The sequence below is a fragment of the Phialemonium atrogriseum genome (genome assembly GCF_030411735.1).
Source record: "Phialemonium atrogriseum strain 8032-3 unplaced genomic scaffold QBC33scaffold_1, whole genome shotgun sequence".
NCBI classification, from domain to species: Eukaryota; Fungi; Ascomycota; class Sordariomycetes; order Cephalothecales; family Cephalothecaceae; genus Phialemonium; species Phialemonium atrogriseum.
In genome coordinates this window covers 1945878-1965458 of record NW_026848138.1, presented here as the reverse complement: position 1 = coordinate 1965458, position 19581 = coordinate 1945878, and the positions used below count along the sequence as shown (strand labels likewise).

At 52.7% G+C, this 19581-nt stretch overlaps 7 protein-coding genes across 7 annotated transcripts; 1 reads left to right on the top strand and 6 right to left on the bottom strand.

Annotated features, from left to right (window-relative positions):
- Positions 1-589: 589 nt before the first annotated feature.
- On the bottom strand, positions 590-1253 carry QBC33DRAFT_29286 (uncharacterized protein). The gene is made up of 3 exons (XM_060423353.1): positions 1226-1253; positions 1045-1165; positions 590-962 (listed from the first exon to the last, which is right to left on the bottom strand). The coding sequence occupies exons 2-3, from the start codon at positions 1108-1110 to the stop codon at positions 750-752; spliced, it is 279 nt and encodes a 92-aa protein (XP_060288970.1). The 5' UTR covers positions 1111-1165; positions 1226-1253; the 3' UTR covers positions 590-749.
- A 1255-nt stretch (positions 1254-2508) lies between these two features.
- On the top strand, positions 2509-3347 carry QBC33DRAFT_583941 (uncharacterized protein). Its single transcript, XM_060431390.1, has one exon. It carries the CDS (start codon positions 2572-2574, stop codon positions 3271-3273), a length of 702 nt encoding a protein of 233 aa, XP_060288969.1. The 5' UTR covers positions 2509-2571; the 3' UTR covers positions 3274-3347.
- Positions 3348-5384: 2037 nt separating this feature from the next.
- QBC33DRAFT_554198 (uncharacterized protein) lies at positions 5385-6347 on the bottom strand (the record flags this gene model as incomplete). The annotated part of the gene is made up of 2 exons (XM_060429487.1): positions 5385-5772; positions 5824-6347. 2 exons carry the CDS (start codon positions 6345-6347, stop codon positions 5385-5387), a joined length of 912 nt encoding a protein of 303 aa, XP_060288968.1.
- Positions 6348-7490: 1143 nt separating this feature from the next.
- QBC33DRAFT_522392 (uncharacterized protein) lies at positions 7491-12978 on the bottom strand. The gene is made up of 5 exons (XM_060426536.1): positions 12608-12978; positions 12130-12555; positions 12028-12078; positions 11523-11973; positions 7491-11458 (listed from the first exon to the last, which is right to left on the bottom strand). The coding sequence occupies exons 1-5, from the start codon at positions 12614-12616 to the stop codon at positions 7671-7673; spliced, it is 4725 nt and encodes a 1574-aa protein (XP_060288967.1). The 5' UTR covers positions 12617-12978; the 3' UTR covers positions 7491-7670.
- A 1350-nt stretch (positions 12979-14328) lies between these two features.
- On the bottom strand, positions 14329-15372 carry QBC33DRAFT_608185 (uncharacterized protein). Its single transcript, XM_060432351.1, has 3 exons — positions 15279-15372; positions 15052-15217; positions 14329-14994 (listed from the first exon to the last, which is right to left on the bottom strand). Exons 2-3 carry the CDS (start codon positions 15106-15108, stop codon positions 14377-14379), a joined length of 675 nt encoding a protein of 224 aa, XP_060288966.1. The 5' UTR covers positions 15109-15217; positions 15279-15372; the 3' UTR covers positions 14329-14376.
- Positions 15373-16173: 801 nt separating this feature from the next.
- Positions 16174-16641, bottom strand: QBC33DRAFT_554196 (uncharacterized protein; the record flags this gene model as incomplete). Its single annotated transcript, XM_060429486.1, has 1 exon — positions 16174-16641. The coding sequence occupies one exon, from the start codon at positions 16639-16641 to the stop codon at positions 16174-16176; it is 468 nt and encodes a 155-aa protein (XP_060288965.1).
- Positions 16642-18492: 1851 nt separating this feature from the next.
- QBC33DRAFT_554195 (uncharacterized protein) lies at positions 18493-19581 on the bottom strand (the record flags this gene model as incomplete). Its single annotated transcript, XM_060429485.1, has 1 exon — positions 18493-19581. One exon carries the CDS (start codon positions 19579-19581, stop codon positions 18493-18495), a length of 1089 nt encoding a protein of 362 aa, XP_060288964.1.

The following is a 19581-nucleotide window of genomic DNA, read 5'->3' as shown; positions in this document are numbered from 1 at the left end:
GTGGGTTGCCGGTTGGAGCTTCCGTTTTCTGGTTGCTCCAAAAATTTGCACGTGATGTGCCCCGCCCATACCTTTCCTCGACGCAGACCATGTATCTCCCCACGATGCTGGATATCAACGGATCTTGATAAATACTCCAAACCCCTTGGAATTGATCGTTTCAACCTTCCTCGTTTCTTTTTGACTCGAATGCCCCTCGTAGAGTGATTCTTCAGGCTGGGGAAGCATGGGGGTCAGCCTTGTCGGGCCACCCGCCGTCGGCACCCGACACGCAACGGTCCACCGGCTTTCCACTTTCGACCGGCCGGCGCGGGGACTCTTCCGGATCGGGATAGCAGGCACGTCGCGCCGACAGCGGCTTACGCCTGTGGCCGGCTCTCGTGGTTCCGGCCAACATGTCTCGACCTACATGCAAGGTAGAATTGAGTGAAATATGCTCCTCCCTGACACGTCTGTACCGAGGAAAAATCAAGTCTTTACAAAATCACAAGACATCGCACTTCTATGCTCTCCCTCTCGTGCTTCTTCTCCCTTAATTAGCTCTTTGAGTTCAAATGACCCATGCACACTCTGAGCGTAACCAGATCAGACTGTCAGCTGCTAATTTCATCAATGAAGGACTCGGGTGAATCTTCGCCAGCATAGCTGTTCACGATTCCAATGGGGGTTGCACATTTCCAAGAATGTGCGAAGCAAAGTGAGCCTCGTCCATGCTGATATAGGAGTTAGGGAAGTAATTATAGAAATGTTCAGAGATTTCCATCGAGTCTAAGGTGACCAGAAACTCGCCTCACAAAAAATACCCTCGGATCCAGTTTCCCACTGTGAGACGCAGCATCAAGGAGTCGTACCAAATAGACAGTGTGTCCGAGTTTTCGATTCTTTATACCCTGGGGGAGTTTCAATGGTTTCGCGCTTGAAATCCACGACGGAAAGATTGAAGTGGGAGAAAAATTGAGCCTCTAAATCGTTAAAGGCATTATTAGCTCCAAGATTGACGAAACCAAAGGAAGTTCGGATCCGTATTTCGAGTTAGATAATTACCATTATGAAGCAAGGGTCTAGCGAACCACTGGTCTTGAATCGACATGTCCAAAGCTCATGGTCCATCTGATACTTGCTTCCAAAGAACTGTAACAGCGGTCCCGATAAGGTTGTGACGCTCCTAGATGGCGTGATTGCAAATAAGCTGGCCAATCAACCGTACATGGTGAGGAAAACTCACCCGAGTCTACAATGATAGAGCGCCTGACGCGTTCTGATCGAAGTCGATTTGACAACTACCCAGACAATATCAGGAGGCGCGTTGAAACGTTCAAGAAAACGTTTTCCGGAGCCGATCCAAGAGCTATTAGCGGGTGACAAGGACTCCAAGCTTCAAGAAAGGGGACTTAAACACTTAATTTCAGATTTAGTTCACGTTGTTGCAGCTGACTGTGTCGGGGGACCGTCATAGTTTGGCTATGGTTTAACCTCTTTGCCACCAGTCAACTATTAAGTTCTCAAACAATGTTCATAAATAAGGCCTGCTTCCTCTCTATTGCCATGTCACCAAAGACAAATCTAGCTAGTAATTATGGGATTTCTCATCCAGCTAGCAACGATTAATACTCTCATAAGCATTGGTTTGCTAGTGGGAGGTATTTTCCTGTCGCCTCCTCCCACTCCCGGACAAATCCAGCTAGGAATATTCAGTCTTTGCCTGAATGTCCTGATAATGATGCTGGTAGTGATTGAACCACCATTGGTGCAGACAGACGCTGCGACCAAAAAGAAGAGCGGCCGCGACTATCTCACGAGACTTTTCTCTCGATTCCTAGGCCGATGCACCATGCCCCCCCCCTCTCTCTCTCCCCTCTTCTCCCAACACACTCATTCTCAACAGCACCGCACCGCACATGCCCACAGGTCCTATCCCCTATCTGCAAGACAACGAGCCGGAATGGATTGCCCAGCGCAGGCTCAATCTGGCCAACTCTCCCCTGTGCCGATTGCCAACAGAGCTGCTGCTAATTATCAAGTCTTACCTTTCGCTTGGCACCATCTTCATCCTCTGCCACACCTCTGCCCTCTTCTTCCCTCTCTTGGATCGCGCCAGACTTGATAATCTAAGAAACCTCTACATTCCAATGCGATCGAATATGTTCGACAATGATGCAGATAGGGTCGAGGTCTGCAATCTCCTCCGAGGGGAGTTCTTCTGTAGGCCCCTGCATTGAGCGCCAGAGAAAGGGCTTACTCAAAGCAAATCTGCAGCACCTGCAAGAGCCTCTGTACTGCACTGGCTGCAGCTCTGAACATCCGGCGTTTTTATTCCCAGCCGACCAAAGGGCAAAGAAGAGGACAAATCCACGCGTATGCTACGGAAGAATAGGTCATATCCAGGTCTGCTCTCATATGTCTATCTCATGGAGCGATGTGGAGAAGATAGGGCAAGGGGTTACACCACAAAGCCAGGGCAAGTCAACTTCAAGTAACCGCCGGAAATTCATCTGCATGGATCGATCACACCAGCCGCCAAGGAACGAGTGGTTTGATTTTGACAGGCCATGGTTATATCCAACCGTTGTTATGTCAAGAGAGAGATACAACAACAAGAATCTAGTCCAAGTCAAGATCACTTCAGGGGTCCCGCTGTTTGACATTAAGGACCAGCGCCCTAGTCGCCACCCCACAAGGAGGGAGCTAGAGGCCGCCCTTAGGAGGGCAGTCGCAGGCCAACTCTTCGGCCACCGCTTCTGTCCCCACGTATCCCCCTCTACACCGGACGGCGACAACGACAACACGGGCATCGACCCTAATCCCGAGAAGCTGCTCCGGGCCTTCAGCTCGAATATATGCGCCTGCTTCCCAGCGCTGGCATCGTCGCCTCACGATCCCAGCCACCGTAACCCCTGCTGCCTCTGTGTTTCCTACCCTTCGCACCGAGCGGATGGGGGTGGTGTGGGGGGACAAGGAGCGGAAGGAGTCTCCCATGGTTTCCTCTCTGGCCATATTTGTCACTCCTTCTTTTGTTCAGCATGCAAGGCCTTTCATGAGTGGCATCGCCGTGGCCAGCGTGTCTACATTGCATTCTACTGGACCTTGATCCTGCATAAAAGCCCGGCCGCGTCATACTGGCTAGAGGCCCTTGCGCCTGAGTCGCTCGGCATTGGTGGTACGGACAGGCCGGCCGATCAGGACCTTTGGTGCGAGACCAAGCGTTGTGTCACGAACAAGCGCTGGGTGTCGATGGTCAAGCGGTACCATGGAATGGGGACTCCGGGATGGTGAGGGAGCAGCTTGCGGTAGAAGGCTGCTGTCTGGCAACTGTACTAAATGTCTCTGCTTCCCAAATTCATATAGAGAACTGGAAAGAAGTTGCTGTGGTTGGTTGATCGTTTGGGGTATCGAATGTACATACATGTAAATATTTATGGTTACCTCGATACCTGGCTAGGTTGTTGACCAAGCCACCACACGCCCAGTGTAAGTCGTATCTAACGACACGGCGCCCTAGTCTGCTACCGCGGTAGGGACGGCTTTGTCGGCATAGCCGGAGATACCTCACAGTATTTTTTAATCGTTGTAGGTGCAAATTTCCGCGATCCACGTCTCTTTGGCGGGGCTCTTCTCTGGTGTCGAAGGCACGGCGGTTTGGCCCATTCCCTGTCGCTCCTTCTATTTCCAGTCGTTCTTTCCTCTACTTAATTGTTGCTGACAACTCTCACTCTACAAACACCAATGTAAATCGAAGGGGCTTTGTCCCACAGCCTTGTTGCCAGACTGCCTCTCAGATCTCTGTTGTGTTGTGTTGTGTTGTGTTGTGTTGTGTTGTTATCAGCACCGTGTCATGCTCCGCAGCGCTGTCTCTTGTCAGGATCGTGTCTTCTTCCAGCGTCTTCCTCCAGTCTACACGGCGTGTCCCATCTGGGGCAACCGTTACTTAGGTATTCGGGCAGGGGCGTTCAGCTATTCGGGTAGAGGCATTCAGCTATTCAGGCAGGGGCATTTAACTGTTGAGGCAGGGACATTTGGTTAGCCGTCGCTGTCGCCATTGCTAAAATGCTCTTGCTGTCACCGTTATGTTGCTGTTGCCGTCTCTGTTCCTGTTGCCATCGACACTGCCGTCACAGTCGCAGTCGCTTGCTCCAAGACCCCCTGCCCGAATGGCCAACTGCACCTGCCCGCAGAGATAAGCTCAACCTCCTAGCTGCCAAAAACTGCACTGCGGGCAACAGATCCTAGTAATACACGGTGCAAAAACACAATACACGTCCAACTTGCCAAAGTCCTAATAGAACGCCCCCTTGTCAGCCAAAGTCCTAATAGAACGCCCCCTTGTCAGGGGTCCTGGTCTCCCGTCTCTGGGGGGGGGGGCCGCGCCCTTGGACATTCGCGCGCCAGCCGCGGGCAAATTTCCCGCCTTGCTATCGGACGGCTTCGGCTGGGGAGAGGAGGGTGGCGATGGGGTGCGTGTCGGGGACGTGGGGGCGGTCTCCTTGCACTTGCATTTGGTCCTCTCGATGGTGATGTCTAGCTGCTGCTGCTTGACGGCCTGCCAGACAATATGGGTGCTGAGAGTACCCTCAAGGCGGCTCTGGCTCCGGTTAATCGTTCGACGGAGGTGGCCAACCTCTTGATTTCGGTCAACCGGCCATTGTGGCAAGCTTGCTTGCACATTGTTTATCCGGTCTTCGAGCCGTCCGATTTCTCTCCGCACATTGCCAAGTTGGCCTTCAAGCCCTCTGATATCCGTTCCGAGGTTTCCGCCCTCCGTTTTGGGATTTCCAACCTTCGATGTGAGCTCTCTGATCTGCGTCTTGAGCCCTTCCACCTCGGTTTTGAGCAGCTCTATCTGTCTGCCATAAACCATCAGCTAAAACCGGCTGGCATGGCAAATCAAGAGCACCAGAGGGAGGACGTACCCTGAGCTTGGGCTCTCTGCTTGGCAGCCTTATTGTACAAAAGCCAATCTCAGAACTTCCACGCTCCAATAAACCCGCCGACGACAAGATGCGCGATCGAAACCGTTCTCAACGTCCAATTCCGCACCGTTTCTGGCTTCTTCGACGTCACTCGAGACGTTATATACCACGACTTCCCGGACTTCAAGTACGCCGAGAAGACCTCGCTGGCTGCCTACCCCGACCGAGTTCACTAGGATAGAGACATGGGTACGTACGAAGTACCAAGCGCCTCCTTGCCCACCGGGTAAGATCTTGCCTCTGTTCTTCGACTGCGTTAACTCGGAGTGCCTTCTGGACGAGGATACCGGGCCACGATATGACCTGGTACAAAATTTCACAGCCATTACGATCATCGAGGCTATGTTGGAAGCCAACCCTGGTCTGAAGGGGTCGGACGTTGTCGTGATTACTCCGTACAGGAGTAACCTTGGCAAGCTACAGCAGGCTTTCAAGAGGCACAACCAGACCGCCTGCCGTGATGTTGTCGTCAACACGACGGACTCCTTCCAAGGGCGGGAAGGACTGGTCGTGGTCTTTGTCCTCTGCGTCACCGCGAAGACTGGCCCGCTGTTCGTGGCAGATCCGCACCGGATCTGCGTTGGTATCACTGCCTGAATAGCTGATCGCCCCTGCCCAAATACCTAATCGCCCCTGCCCTGCGGCGGATAGCTTCGACATCCTCTGCCAAGTGGAAGACGTCTTGGATGACGCCCTGAGGGCCGTCAAGTAATCTTGGTGATTATCGAACCTGTAACTGGTGTCGTATGGAAGGCTGTGAGCATACTTGGGGACTTCCTCCTGGTAGCTTTCCATCGACCACTCCCTATAAGCACGTCAGGAGCGTCAACGAAACAATGACAACGCGAGAACTTACCCTATGCTGTAAGGGAAGACCTTGAGGACCGGTTCGGGGAAATCCCTGCTGAACTGGTCTCTTCCTCTTGGGAGCAGGATAATGCCTGCAAACAGAATCATGAGCTCTGTCTGGACGCAGATGTCGCGGAGGGTCCTGACGCCCTCAATAAGCTCGCCGTGGTTGACGATTCGATCGTCCTCGTCATCCCGGGCAATAAATGGTAATCCGTAGCCCTCGACGGATGGCTTTTGATCGTCGCTTGGAGTGAAACGCAAAAGGCCCATCGTCTGGGCCTTGGCGGATTCGCGTGCTGGTAGCGCCACCAGCATTTCATCAGAAACCGCTTCGGCCGACGAGGTCCAAGTACCGACATGCAGCTTAAAAGCGATCACCAGAACGGAGCTGGGTTGGCCGGACTCGTCGAAGAACACAATGTCGGTAGTGGTGGCCCGCGGCGGTGCCGTCGGGTCTGCGTAAAGCAGCGCACATTCTTGCGTGCCACCCCTGCCGGGGTTCGTCGCCTGGCTGGCTGGAGTCGACATTTTGTTTCAAGAGGCTTGATACACCGATTAGCAGGGCTGACGACAGAGGTGCGCCGTTACGGTTAGCATAGACTAACCTAGGACACGGAAGACAGGACGTCTTGTGAATTCGACGGCAACACCTGGTGATGTATACCGCGACGGGAAACGTATCGAGAAGCTGCAAGCGTCAGAAGACGCCAAGATTGAGAGATGGGAACGCGCAGAGATAGACGCGCGCACTGAGGCAGAGGGGTATGCGGGATTGACGAGTCGGAAAGTTTGACGAGAGGGTGGGGAGGTTAAAGACTTAGGTAGGTAAGGTAGACGTGCGTCCCGTCTTGTCAGCCCTAAAAGTGGAGCCCGCTGAAGAAGTGAAGGCGCGGATTGAAGCTACGGGTTATCACGTGATGAAGGGGTCGTTACTATTTGAGCCATAGCGACAGCAAGAGCGATAGATAGCAACGGCAAGAGCGATAGACAGCAACGAACGGCAAGAGCGATAGACAGCGACAGCAACTCTTGCCAATTTCCGCCGCCTAGCTTGACCTTCAAACCTAGTATCTTAATCACGTGATATCTAAATCCAACGCGAGACTATGAGCCAAGCCGAGTCGGCCTAAGGTAACCTACCAAGCAAAGCGGCGAGGGGTCACGTGAGCCGAACGGGGAGGTGACCACCTACCTAAAAGCCCAAATCGACGGGATAGAATAATAAAAATACAAGTGGTTCTGGTCACGTGCCTCACAGGGCTCCCCCGACCAAGAAATTCTAGCAAAACAAACCCGCCAGAAGGATCATGAACTCATGTTGTGGTCGAAAGCGTGCAAATCCATCGAATGACCTCCCTTGTATCCGTCCTGTCCATAATCATGCAGTCCTTCATTCTCCAACAGATCCCCGATGATCCTGAAATCATCTCGGGGCCGTCCGTAGTTCCTCATCGTCATATTTTTGCTGGACCCAGTCCTGCAATCCTCGATACAACTTGAGGTTGGTGACATGTATCTTTCTCAGTGGTCCTGGAGTATATTGGGATCATATGACAGCAAGTACGGGGGCATAAGTATACATAGATATCTGCCTGTTGACCAATAAGCAGTTAAATGAGCTCTCCTTGCATAACCAAGAGAGAGCTGCAGGGGCATGGAATCTGGGCTCCCCTGGAATTTCCTTCCTCTCTTTCCATTTCAGTACGCTTCAATATACAGCCCAAATGAGTATACGTTGCCCACAACCACTCTCGATATGAGTTGACTGCGTTCTAGAATTGGCTTTTCTTGCCCTTGGGTGAGCCTATAATATCTTCTTGCATCCCAACCCTTTAGCCTCCTCATCTCTGCTCAAGTCGCGGCGGAAGACCTCCTGGAACGCTGGGACAGCGGCACCGTCTCGGCAAAAGCAAATCCCCTTTTGATCACTGCCAGCTCGTCACCCTTTCCAAACACAATCTCGTTCCTGGCGGTGAGTGCCAGAAGAAGGGTATCATTCGTACTGATCCAATCAAATGGGAGGGGGAAATGGCGATTGTAGGTTTCGGGGGGCGAATCGTCGAGGACGATGGAGCAGACCCAGCCTTCCTGGTCGAGGAACAAGAAGCGGTCCTCGAACAGGCCAATGATCATGCCGAGGGTGCCAACGAGGCCGGATACCTTGTCGCCGTAAGCTTGAAGGGCAGGGTATGGGGCAGCCTCTGTGGTCGGGTCGGCCTGGTCGAAGTCGGCTGCGTTCCAGACGAGGAGGCGGACGTGCGAGCGCGCGCGGTCAACCTCGGAGTAGACAGTGGCGACGAATTGTTGCTTCCAGCCTGAGTGGACGCTCTGGATGCCGAAATTGGTTGGAAGATCGAAGTCGAGCGTTATCCCCGACGCCGGTGTCAGCTCCCGAAGGCCATCCCATGTGAAGACGCGCAACTTTTGGTTGACCCAGAGGAGGAGCCTATTGGGGTCGCGCGGGTCGTTGCACCAGCAGCCAGGCAACCTCGTATCCCACGACGCAGATGCGGTAGATCTGTCCGTCAAGGAATATATCATGTCGCGGGTTGTGGTAACAACCAAGATCTTGGTCCCCGCTTGGTTGAACATGAGTTGTTCGATCCTTTCGCCCATGCGGTACTCGAAGAGAGTCGCTTCGACGACCCATTTTTGCTTGAACACTACGCGGCGAATGATGACCTTGCTGGATATGCCGGCGCTTGCAAGGACATCATCTTCAGACCCGCCGAAAATCATCCAGCTGATAAGGTCGCCACGGGAATGTCCATAAAGAGTCTGGGTACGTTTGCCTGTGGAGGTCTCGAAAACGTTGATCAATCCATTCTGAGTGGCACAGAAGATATGCTTGCCATTCGGATGAACCGTCAAAGATGTGATAGGATCAATCTCTTCAATGACCGGGCTTAGCTCCTGCGGCTCCGAAATGATTGCCTCTGTCTCGCTGTTTGACGCGTCCTGGCGTACCAACACGGTCGGCTCCCAGACCTTAGCTTTTGCACCCCTGATGTCAACGAAGCGTTTGTTATCGCAGAAAGCCAGCCCACCGATATTTTCTTCCAAGCCGGATATGATGTACAATAGCCTCAGCTTATGGTTCGGGGTGTCAAAGTTCTGGAAGTCGAAGATCCGTATTACGCCTCCAGCATCTGCAGAGATCAACGTGCTGCCATCTGGCGAACATGCGAGGGTCTGACTATCTGCGTTACACTTGTAATGAGCCTTGACGTCGCCTTTGAAAGGGTCAAAGACGAGTATTTCGCCTTGCTCATAGGCTGCAGCAAGGGAATTGGAATCCTGTGCAGAGCTGAATACAAGCGACGATGCGTGAAAAGGACACAGTCTGTTCCTGGCGCCCGGCTTCTCGCAGAACCCAAGAAACTCATCGTCCTCCCAGTTCCAGACGCCGATATGGCCCCCTCGGTAGACAAAGGCAAGCAGGGACAGCTGGACTGAGAACGCTGCAGCTGCTGGAACATTTGTGATCGTTTGGGCGTAATCCTCGTCCATGAACCATGGCATCCGTTCCTCAAGTCGCCCTGACTCAAGGTTAAAATAGTAGAGTTGGTTGTCATGGCACGCTGCAACAAGCATGTCGTTCTCGCTGCTAAAGACCATCGCAATGCAGGGTCGCCCAATGTCATACTCCCAGGCAAGCTTTTTTGCTCCAATGTCCCACAAGCAAAGACGTTTATTGCCACCTGTCGCTACCCACCGACCAGCCATACTAAACTCGACGACTTTGACAAACTCTCCGTGATAAAATACCCCGAATTCTTGACAGGTATTTGTGTGGTATAGCCTGATGAAATGGCTTGATGTTCCCACCGCGAAGTAGTTGCTTGTGGCAGCGACAGACATGGCTCGGTTGCCTTTCTGCCGGTAAATGATGGTAGCGAGACAGTCGCCCCATTCGAGTAATGAAGGGACTCCGAGGACACTGATCCCTCTGGGAGAATGTCCGTATTGTCGGTGGAGCGCCGAGTTTCTGGGGCAGACTGGCGGTATCATAGTGTAGATGGAAGCAGGCAGCCGAAGCAGGTTGCGGCCGAATCTGGCCACAACGCGTATCAGATCTGTACCCCAGGAATCGATCACAGCCAATTTGTCTGTCCTTCGCATGGGATCCCTGGCGATTCGCTCTGTGAAGCTCTGTATCAACATGCCGGCCCTTGTAATGACCGTGAGATCATTGTTGGTTGACGCGACATGCTCGATCCATGTGAGGATATTGCCCGCCGATGAGCTGCAAAAGGTAAAAAGCAGGTTGACCATCTCCTCTCTGGTGCTCTTAGACTTCTGGATGTGCTCGTGGAAAGATGTTGCTGCATAGTCCAGAAACGGCGATCGAGTTGTCGCGGGTGTGTGGCCCCTGTGTGATTTCCTGCCGCGAGGCGACTTTAGTTCCTTGCTGCTGAGATATCGGAGGCAGACTATTGCCAAAGCTTCATGTGCTTCTGCCTCGCTGAAGGCGATGACTGAGCCACTGTCGGGGTTGAGCACGAAGCTTCGCGCAGTTTCATGCACCATTTGTACCCCCGAGCTTCCGTCAACCTTGACCAGGTAACCACAAAGCCAGCTAATGTGATTTTCTAAATTGTGAAACGTCTCATTAATGTGAATCTTGAGTGCATCTTTGAGTTCCGCCATATTCAGGGTTCGGATGCATGTACTCGCCCACATCAGGATAGCCTTGGCTGCTGGCCTCCTCTGTTCCTCTTTCGACAACGGGGTCAAGCTCCTCAGGTAGATCTGATCCATACCCTTTGGGACGCTTTCTAGCACGTGTCGAGTTGCTTCTACACTGAACGCCCCCCTCAGCTCTCGTAGGACAAGTTTGACCCAGACAAAACTCCCCTCAGACTTGCCCAGGATAATCGACAGAAGGTCTTGTCTCCCAGCGTCCGTTTGGATGCTTGGGAAGTCTGCATGGTTCTCGACGTAAAGTTTGATATCCTCCAATGTCGTCTCGAGGCCGACTTCGTGGACTGCTGCCTCCAGGCTGTTACCGTTGAGGCTGCCTCGCAAGACCGGGCTGGGTCGAGATGTTAGGAAGATTTGAAGAGAAAAGGCTGGGCTGATCTTTGCGAGGAGGGAGAAAAGGTCGCAGTAGTGGGTGCACTCATCCAACCCATCGAGGACCCAGAAGTGCGGCTTAATCAACTTCGCCTGAAAGACACCACCGACGAAAAGAATCCGCCATATCGATTGGAAGTTCTCCTTGTCAAATTCGATATCGCTTTCGTGCATTTCAAGGAACCTCTCGCGGATGAAGACGTTATTCTCAGCCATCTGGCATGCTAGGGAAAGCAGGCATCCGGCGAGTGACGAATGTATTTTGTCGCCGGCGCGGAAGAGAAAATAGCTGCGGTCGAATCCAAGCTCATTGAGGTGGTCGACCACGTACTTGGCAAGAAAAGTCTTGCCCGTGCCAGGGTTGTCGCTGAGCCAGAACATCCGTGGGTCCGAGGCATCGCGCCACCGCCTAAACGACGACACGCCCGCCAACCATTCGCAGGATCCATCGACTCTTGGTTCATCAAAGTCCACATGAAACTGTTGCTGTTGATTCGAGATGCCCAAGAAGTTGCGGACCTTTCGTTTCTGCGCTTTTACCTCGGTGCCATTAATGACATTCCCTGGAGTGGTGTTAGGGCAAGGGCGCCAGATATAGGGGAAGGGGGAACAAGAGGCTCTGCTTACATGTCTCGTTGATCCGGTCTAGAGCCTCGACGAGGGCGTTCCTTACCAGCACGTAATTCGGGTCCGACGGCGAGAGATATTTGCAAACGCCACGATGATCCGCGTGGAGAGGGCTGACGCGTTCGTTGGGAAGCAGCATGGTGGCAGAGCTTTTTGTGACGATATATGTATTCCCAACTCCCAGGACGGATGTCGGCTTGGTTTCGAAGAAAGAGTAAAGTCTCACCAGCTCTGAATAATGCCGGAATTCGTCATTGATGGCCTGGATGGCGGGCGAATCTTGTTTGAGATCGGAAACGAACGGTCGGTTTCCGGAGTAAGTCGCTTTCAGTAACGTGCTGAGAAGCCGGGCAGAGCTCGCGCCGTGGTGGGGAGTGGCGAGAAAATAGATGGTGTCGAACCTCTTGGCCAAATCTTGGAATGCTTTGTCATTTTGAGCAAGGATGAAGGCCTGGAGTAGGTAATCAGTTGATATGTCGGATCTTCACAAAACGAAGGGACATACTCGCTTGACGACCAGCCCACCCATGCTATGGCAAACGAATATGATGGGCGTCTGCAGCAGTTAGAACGTGCATCATTCCCGCAAATTTGGGGCATGTCCCACATGTCTGCTGCGTCGGATGGTCGTTGAGGTCTGGAGCTGGCCGAGCAGGGAATTTGCAAAGTCATGGATATTAAGAACAGACTCCTGGCGGCCGGTCCAGTCTGCGGGATATCCAAAGCTGTAAACTCGGGCATGCTTGAATTCCGGGTCTCGAGAGAGCCACTCTTTCGGCCAGTATAACTGCGGATCGCCGTCTTTGTCCCAGGTTTTTCGAGACCCGCCCCCGAGACCGTGAACAAAGATAATGTCGGCCAAGGGATCGGCTGAATCAAAGAGCAGGTTGAGACCATATGGGCCGCGAATGTCTTCCAGAGACTTGTCGCTTTGCTTCGTTATCGTCAGGCCACTGAAGATTCGAGCTAATGTTGTTAATCTGCGCTTCGAGGACTGGGTGGACGATTGTCGGGGGACAAATTCCGAGGGTGCCTGAGAAGGATGAGTTTTGTTAAGCCTTGGGAAGGGTGTATCAGGTCCATACAGAATCCATCGCAGCAAGTATGCCTCGATTTACCCATGCGCGTCGACTGATACTGCTCTACCAGGCAACCCGCAAGCGCAGCTCCTCAACATCAATACCTAGTCGGGCAAGGGATCATGGCGGCTTCATGCACGTCAACATCAAGTGCAGGGCTACGCAAGTCAAATCGTAAGACGGCCCGCAATATCAGTAGATGTCAACTTTGATTTTCCCTCAGGCATCAAGGCATGCTCGCCTTTTGTCGCCTTCCCAAAGTTGGGCCACAAGAAGACGGTGCTGAAGAATTACGGCAGGGGCGGTGTGGTGCAGTATGCACGCGCCCTCCTGTTTGTAGCCAACGCAGCCTGCCGCCCCCTTTAGCACTCGTATTATCATGGCGCGTTCATGGAGCGCTCTTACCTCCCAGCTTGCGACATGACATGCAGTTAGTTCCGGTAATGAGTTCCTATTGGAAGAGAGGGTTGCTCCACGCAGGGTTAACGCGAGACTACTAGTGGACCCAGAGTGGCGCTGGTGCGGGCGGAACTGCGGCTAAGAGCCTTCGGGCGCTAAGGTTTGGCATCTCTGGCAAATAACGCTCGACCGACATTTCCCAGACAGGAACATTGAGCCCCCCGGCAGGGATTGGGAAGGAGCAAACGAAGAGTGTTTCCTGCACAGAACAAAACGCTCGGGGCCATCTATTCGTCTGCGGTAATTACCTTAGCTGATCAGTCAGTACGGCTAATCAGCTAGCAAAAATGAACGCAAAGCGAGTGCCCCCCATATTCTAGGTGGTGAAGGTGATGATCCCCTCTCCTAAGTCCACGCGAGTGGCATGGACTTGGGGGAAACATAAAAAAAATGCACACGATTTCACGTGATCATGAAACCAGTCTTTTGACTTTTGACAGTGCGTCTCAAGTAGATCATACAACACTTCCGATGCATCCAGCGAAGGAACATTTACCAATAGGGTGCCTTTGGTGGGGGCCGTGATTCTGAGACGTTGGCAGGGGCCACAATCAAGAGATCTTCTGCCAGACTTGCCAAGCCCCTGAGAAGTGCAGTTGTGTCACTGCGAAGAGGATACCATGTAGTCAGAGTGAAGAAGGAGATAGATTCGGGGGAGCTCATTTGGCTGTGGATGAAAGAACATTTGCTGCTGTCGTCCAGAACCCCGAGCTTCCTCAGCTCTCGGTGAGTCCCCTTGATCCACGGCTTATAGCCTCGGTCAAATCTTGCGACAAGCCCGATACCCGCCAGCGTTTGGTAGGTGTCGGTGCCGCTTCCCGAGTATGTGAAGACGCCCTGAGCTGTACGTGCTACACATAGGTAGGTCCCGAAGCAATGGTCTATGTCCTTCAGATCGTCGAAGTCTACCCTGGAGAGGGAATCAAACATATCGGTACTCCAGACGTCCTGCCCCGAGAGTAATTGAGTGGGGAGAGGCTGGGCATTGTAGAATCATTCGTTGGAGCCATTTTCGGGCGTCGCTTGATGGCTTGAGAGGCCACTGTTTGCAGCCTGCTGGCGGAGACGCGATGATTCTTGAAAAAAGATTGGTTATATTTCACTTTGGTGGACACTTTTTGACTAGATACTCCTTGAATTTCCTTCTCACATTCTCGGTGTTTAACACTGGATGTAGTCCTGGCATTTGTGGTCTAATTGCACTTTTAGTGTTCGCCGCAGAGATCTGTGAGTCTCGTTATGGAAGCATTTAGACATGATGTTATTCTGCCCGATTATTCATTGACTAATTATTTATACATTCGAGGTTCGAAAAGTTATGATGCAGAATAGCGCTCAAAACTGGGAATTCTACAATCTCCGATAGTTTGTAGCGTCTGTCCCGAGACCCCTCTTGTCAATAAGATCAGGTCTTTCCCGGCATTCCATTCTCCGTGTTCTAGAGCTTCGTGTAGTTCTGTCTCCCAGAAACCTCTCTTACTGTAAATACTATTAGGCTTTGCCAACTTCCACATCGGGAGGAGGCCATCGGTGGAAACCTCGTTTGGGCTGTTGCTAAACACAGGAAAGGAGAAAAATTGCACAAAAGTTCCCTGGTCCGGCATAGCAAGCCGTCCTATGAGCTCTGGGAGCAGTTGAGGCGTTGTTTCTGGGCCAGAGGGTTTTGCCGCTAGGAGGTCAGAAAGCGTCTTAGAGATATTTGAGTATTCTGGAAGAAAGGAGGTGCCTAAGGACGTAAAGCCCTTGATTGTTGGCAAAACGTCTGGAGACAGCATGACTTTGGTCGTTACACGGACAGTTGGCGGACACCAGTGGTATAGCGTGACAACAGGAAGAGGGCGCCGCCGGTCGGCTTCGACAACTGTTGCGAGTATATCATGCCGGTGTGAGCACGTCTTCAGGTCATAGTCTGGGATCGGTTCTCTTCGAGTCAACTATTATACGTCGTCAGCGTGGAAAATCCAGGCCCCAAGTGTGAGGCGATACCTTACAAGTTCGGGAGGTGCGCGCTCCGCCATAATGAATAACTGCGCTCTTAGAATCGACATGTGCTGATGGCGGGCTCAAGATATACTGCATCAGTGCAGCAGTTTTGATGAGAGAGCAGGGCGAGGCTCCTTGATGGACGGAGGGGATGGGGAATGGACGGAATTCGGCCTGTACACCCAGTAAGTTCTTTTGTCATGGGCTCAACCTAGTGTCCCTTAGCTTTGCATACCTACGCTGAGATAATCGAGAAGGTGAGCCCTCGAACTGGGGGCCCAAGGAAACGATGACTCTGAAAAAAGGTGGTCAAGCAGGAGCAGCTGGCCCTACTATTGTACTCCATGGGAAATCAGGCGTGCACAAGGCAGCTTTGGATTCGGAAATAGGGGGCGAAAAAGGTTTAAAAAGCACGTAAATTGACAAATGGGAAGCCGGGCTGCGTCTGTTTTGGGAGGTCCCGAAGCGTTGAGCAAAAGCCAGGATCAACAAAACAAAAGGGCATAACGCAGAGGCTGGCAGTCTTTACGCTAGATACGGGACGAGTCGGAGGCAATAACTGTACGGGTTTCCGCGTGCATATACGGATCTGTATTCATGTGGCAATACTTTACTTGGCAAACGCTATCCAAGGAGCGATGTTGGCTGCTGGTCCTAAGCCCGCTGTGCTGCCATGCAAACGATCACAAAGGGACAGGCACGACTCGTGAACGATCGCGCCAGTAGAGTGGAACACGCGCCTACCAAGTGTACAGTTGTTGGATACTGCAGGTCTGAATTGTTGGTAGAACCTAACTGCATTTCGATATCGAAGCTCAGAGCTACACCCCGGATCGTGATGGGCTCTTTGACAACCAAATCTCACCGTTTTTAGGAGATTTGCACACATCAATGCCACTTCTTAGAGAGCGGAAAGGTTTAGAGCTAATAGATACCAGTTCGCAATCTGGCCAGGCCATCCAACGACAAATCAGGCAAAAACAAAATATTTATGATCCAGACTAAACCCGCTACCTCGACGAGAAAACAAAATGAAAGAAGGAAATAAACGGCTTCCATGATTGCACATACGAAACAGTCGTGTCTATCGGCGAATCGAAATTCGGTCGCCATGAAGACGGCTAGCGCAGCTATGCCATGACACTTTCCTTCGAGTCCGCGCAAGGCCCCGCGCTGTAGCGCGGTGTTGCCCCGTCACCGGTAAGTGTCATAGCCAAATTCCGGCTGGAAACATGGTAGTACCCGTCAAGGCCATTAATGACGCATTCCCCAAGCATTCCCTGGCAGTATGATATCAGAACCCCGAATGTGAGAGTCGTAGGGCTGCACGGGTCGCGATTTGCCACTCCGAATTGGCAGGCCCCGAGCTCCCAAATAGCAACATCGAGGGCGAGGATGTGCACGGAGACGGTGGGGTAATCCAAGAAGTTGCTGCAAACATTGTTGCAGTCCTCCACATTGGCGGCGCCGACCCTGGCATCAGGATTGAGACAATCAAGGTCGTCTCGTTTGTCGAGGGAGAGGCTCGCTGCCCTTGACTTGGCAACATTCGAAGAGGTATCATGGACCACGTTACTGAGATTGAGCGTGCGGGTCATCTCTGAAAGATGTTTGGTATAGCTTTGAACGCTTGTTGCGATTGCTGCCGATGAAATTCCCAAGAGGGCAATAAACACAGTCTTGAGACGTGCCATATTTATGAAAGAGAAGCTTCTGCCACCAAGTCTTGATTAATACCTCGAGGTTGGATTGGCTAAAGCGGGCGAAATGTGTCTTGGAAGGCTCAGTCTTCTAGCTTCGAACGAAGGGTTCACGCTACCTCTATATATCCCCTACGACCTAGCTAGACTGTTACAAGGCTCGGGTCCGAGGAGCCGCCGGGGCCTGTCGGGTTCCCCTGAGACCAGCTGTTACATAGGTAGATCCTAACATCGTGGTGGGGGAATATCCGAGACCAACGTCCCAAGGCTCTAACAAACCGTATTGGAAATACATGTAAGCACTTGTCTTTTCACTGCACCATGCTCTGGCAGTAAGTGTTCTACAAGTTAGCCAGGTGACTAGTCAGCTGTGACACTTTGAAGAGCCGTGTTTCTAGACCTGATTGTTCCATGGTTGATAGCTGCTAGACAATATAAAGAATGTGCTCAGGAGGCAGTTGGTTGCTCAGGGTGCAGTTGATTGCTCAAGATGCAATAAGCTGCTCAGTATATTGTTGGCTATCTAGATTGCGGTAAGCTGATTAGTTCTCCATGAATTCGCCATATTATTCACGCCCATGAAGGCCTATTGTTTTGCGTGGGCATTGTCAATTAAGAAGGTTCAACTGAAGCCTGGCCTTCCAAGCCCGGAGGGGATGCTTCAGCTGGCCACGGTTCCACCCTGGCTGATCACTGCACTACATTGCACCAACGTGCTTATTAGCATTCTGCAACGCGAACTCGGCCCGTATTGATGCGTGGGGCCCGGCCTTGTTCATCACCGACCCAGTCAGTAATCGGAATCAGATCATCACCTCAAGAGGACAAAGGAAACGTGGGACTTGCGAGACATGGGCCAAGTCTCAGCCCGGCCTTTTGCGGATATCCGGACGGCCTGGAAAGAGGAAGACCTTCATGTCCGTCTTCCTGACTTGACCCATCGATGAATCGAAGTCTGATGTAACTGCCATCTCCTTTTTCTGCGATAACAAAGCCGCGTGTCGGAATACTTCTGCCAATATCCTCTGTGGCTTGATGTACCAGCTGGTTTTACGCCATAGCCACTTCATTCCCTGCGTCTTGGCCACGTGGAAAGTTCAAGGGGATGCGTTGAGCCAGAGCGATTCCCTACAAATTTGGGGCTTGGAAGTTGCATGTCTCGCCATCTCCCCTGCATCCTGCGCACAATCCCAGCTCCCTCGAACTCGATTACACGATGTGCTATCCTGATTTCACTGCTGACATTTGCCTTTTGCCCAGTCTGCATTTGCTGCAGACTCCCGAGTCTGTACCTTGTACGCCGATGAAGCTTCGTGAACCATGGCTGCAACGTAAACCTCCCCTGGCACAGTACTCGCATGACATGGTATTGCCCCAGTGGATACAGGACCTGCACATGCAACTCAGCCTGGGAATACGATGAAGCGCCGTATTGTTAGACTAGCTAGGCGTGAAATACATGGCCTGCAGGACAGGCCCTGGAGATTCCTGTTTCCCTGCCTTATTGGCCCCATATCAAGTCAATATTTCTATCCGCATGCGGAAGTGAGACGTGAAATTGAGCTTGGAGTCACACATATGGGGGGGGATGTACTGTACATGCATCATTTGTTGTGCATCTGCTTGTGAATGAAAGTATTAGGATTATGTATTAGCTACTTCGTAATACCCTCAGAAATATGTCAGATGCAAGACATTGCTGTCTGACATTTGTTCCGGCAAGATCGAACCGTCACCAGCTCCCTCTTCTTAAGCAGGAACACCGTTGCTCTTGATTGCCGTGAGAACAATGTCATCGAAGTAGAGAGTATACTCGTCCGGCGTCGGCGTCCCGCTGACAGGCGCGCTCCTGATCGTAACCAGGGCGTAATACTCAAAGTAAGACTTTGGCGCCCAGGCAGGAATCTCGAAGTAGCTCCAGCCGTCTTCGGCTTCCGTAATCGTAGCAACGTAGGTGGTTGACTCGCAAGGCCCTGTCCTCTGGCAGCCGGCGATATCGATGGCTAGACCCACCGCACCCGGAACACTACTCTGGAAGTAACCGGTGACCTGGTAGCTGAAGCCGGGCTGGTTCCAGCAGAGATGCGCCCACTGCTCGATGCCGGTGCTGACCGACTCGGGCGCGACCGGCGGCATAAAGTCGTACGCGCTGCAGTAGACCTGGGCAGCGGTGCTGCCGCCGCGGCCGGAGCCTGGGGACAGGTACACGTTGGCACTACCAGCCCCACCCTGCTGGTTAAGGAAGGGGATCCAAGGCATCATCGGATCGGAGTAGTACGCTCCCGCGCTGTCCGGCCTGGACTCGAAGTCGCCGTTGACGAAGCGCCCGCACGTGTTTGAGGGGTAGACAGTCGAGGTCGGCGCGGCAGGGCAGGTAGTCGCGACGGTAGAGATCTCGGTGGAGATAGAGACGGAGGTGACGGTCGAGAGCTCGGTCGCGGTGGAGATCTCAGTCGAGATGGACACCGTCGTGGTCACCGACAGCTCGACAGACACGGAGGTGATGGTCGAAGCTGCCTCGGTGGCAGTAGCGGTGACGGTGACCGTCTCAGTCGACTGGGTCGGGCAGCTGCTGGCGGTGACTGTTGGCGACGTGGCTGTGGCCAGAATGCAAGAGCAGGCGCTGCTAACTCGAGCGACGTAATCCCCGCTCGTGCAAGCGGTGGCATAGCACGGGAAGCCCGAGGGGGCGAGCACCGTGGTCTGGAGCAGAGAGCTACAGAACGGAGCCACGCCGGTGGCACGATCGCCCTTAAAGGCACGGGCGCAGTTGTCAGCACAGGTGGCCAGGGCGAGGGGTGCCGCCCCCAGAAGGAGTGGAAGCCACAGAAGAGCCAT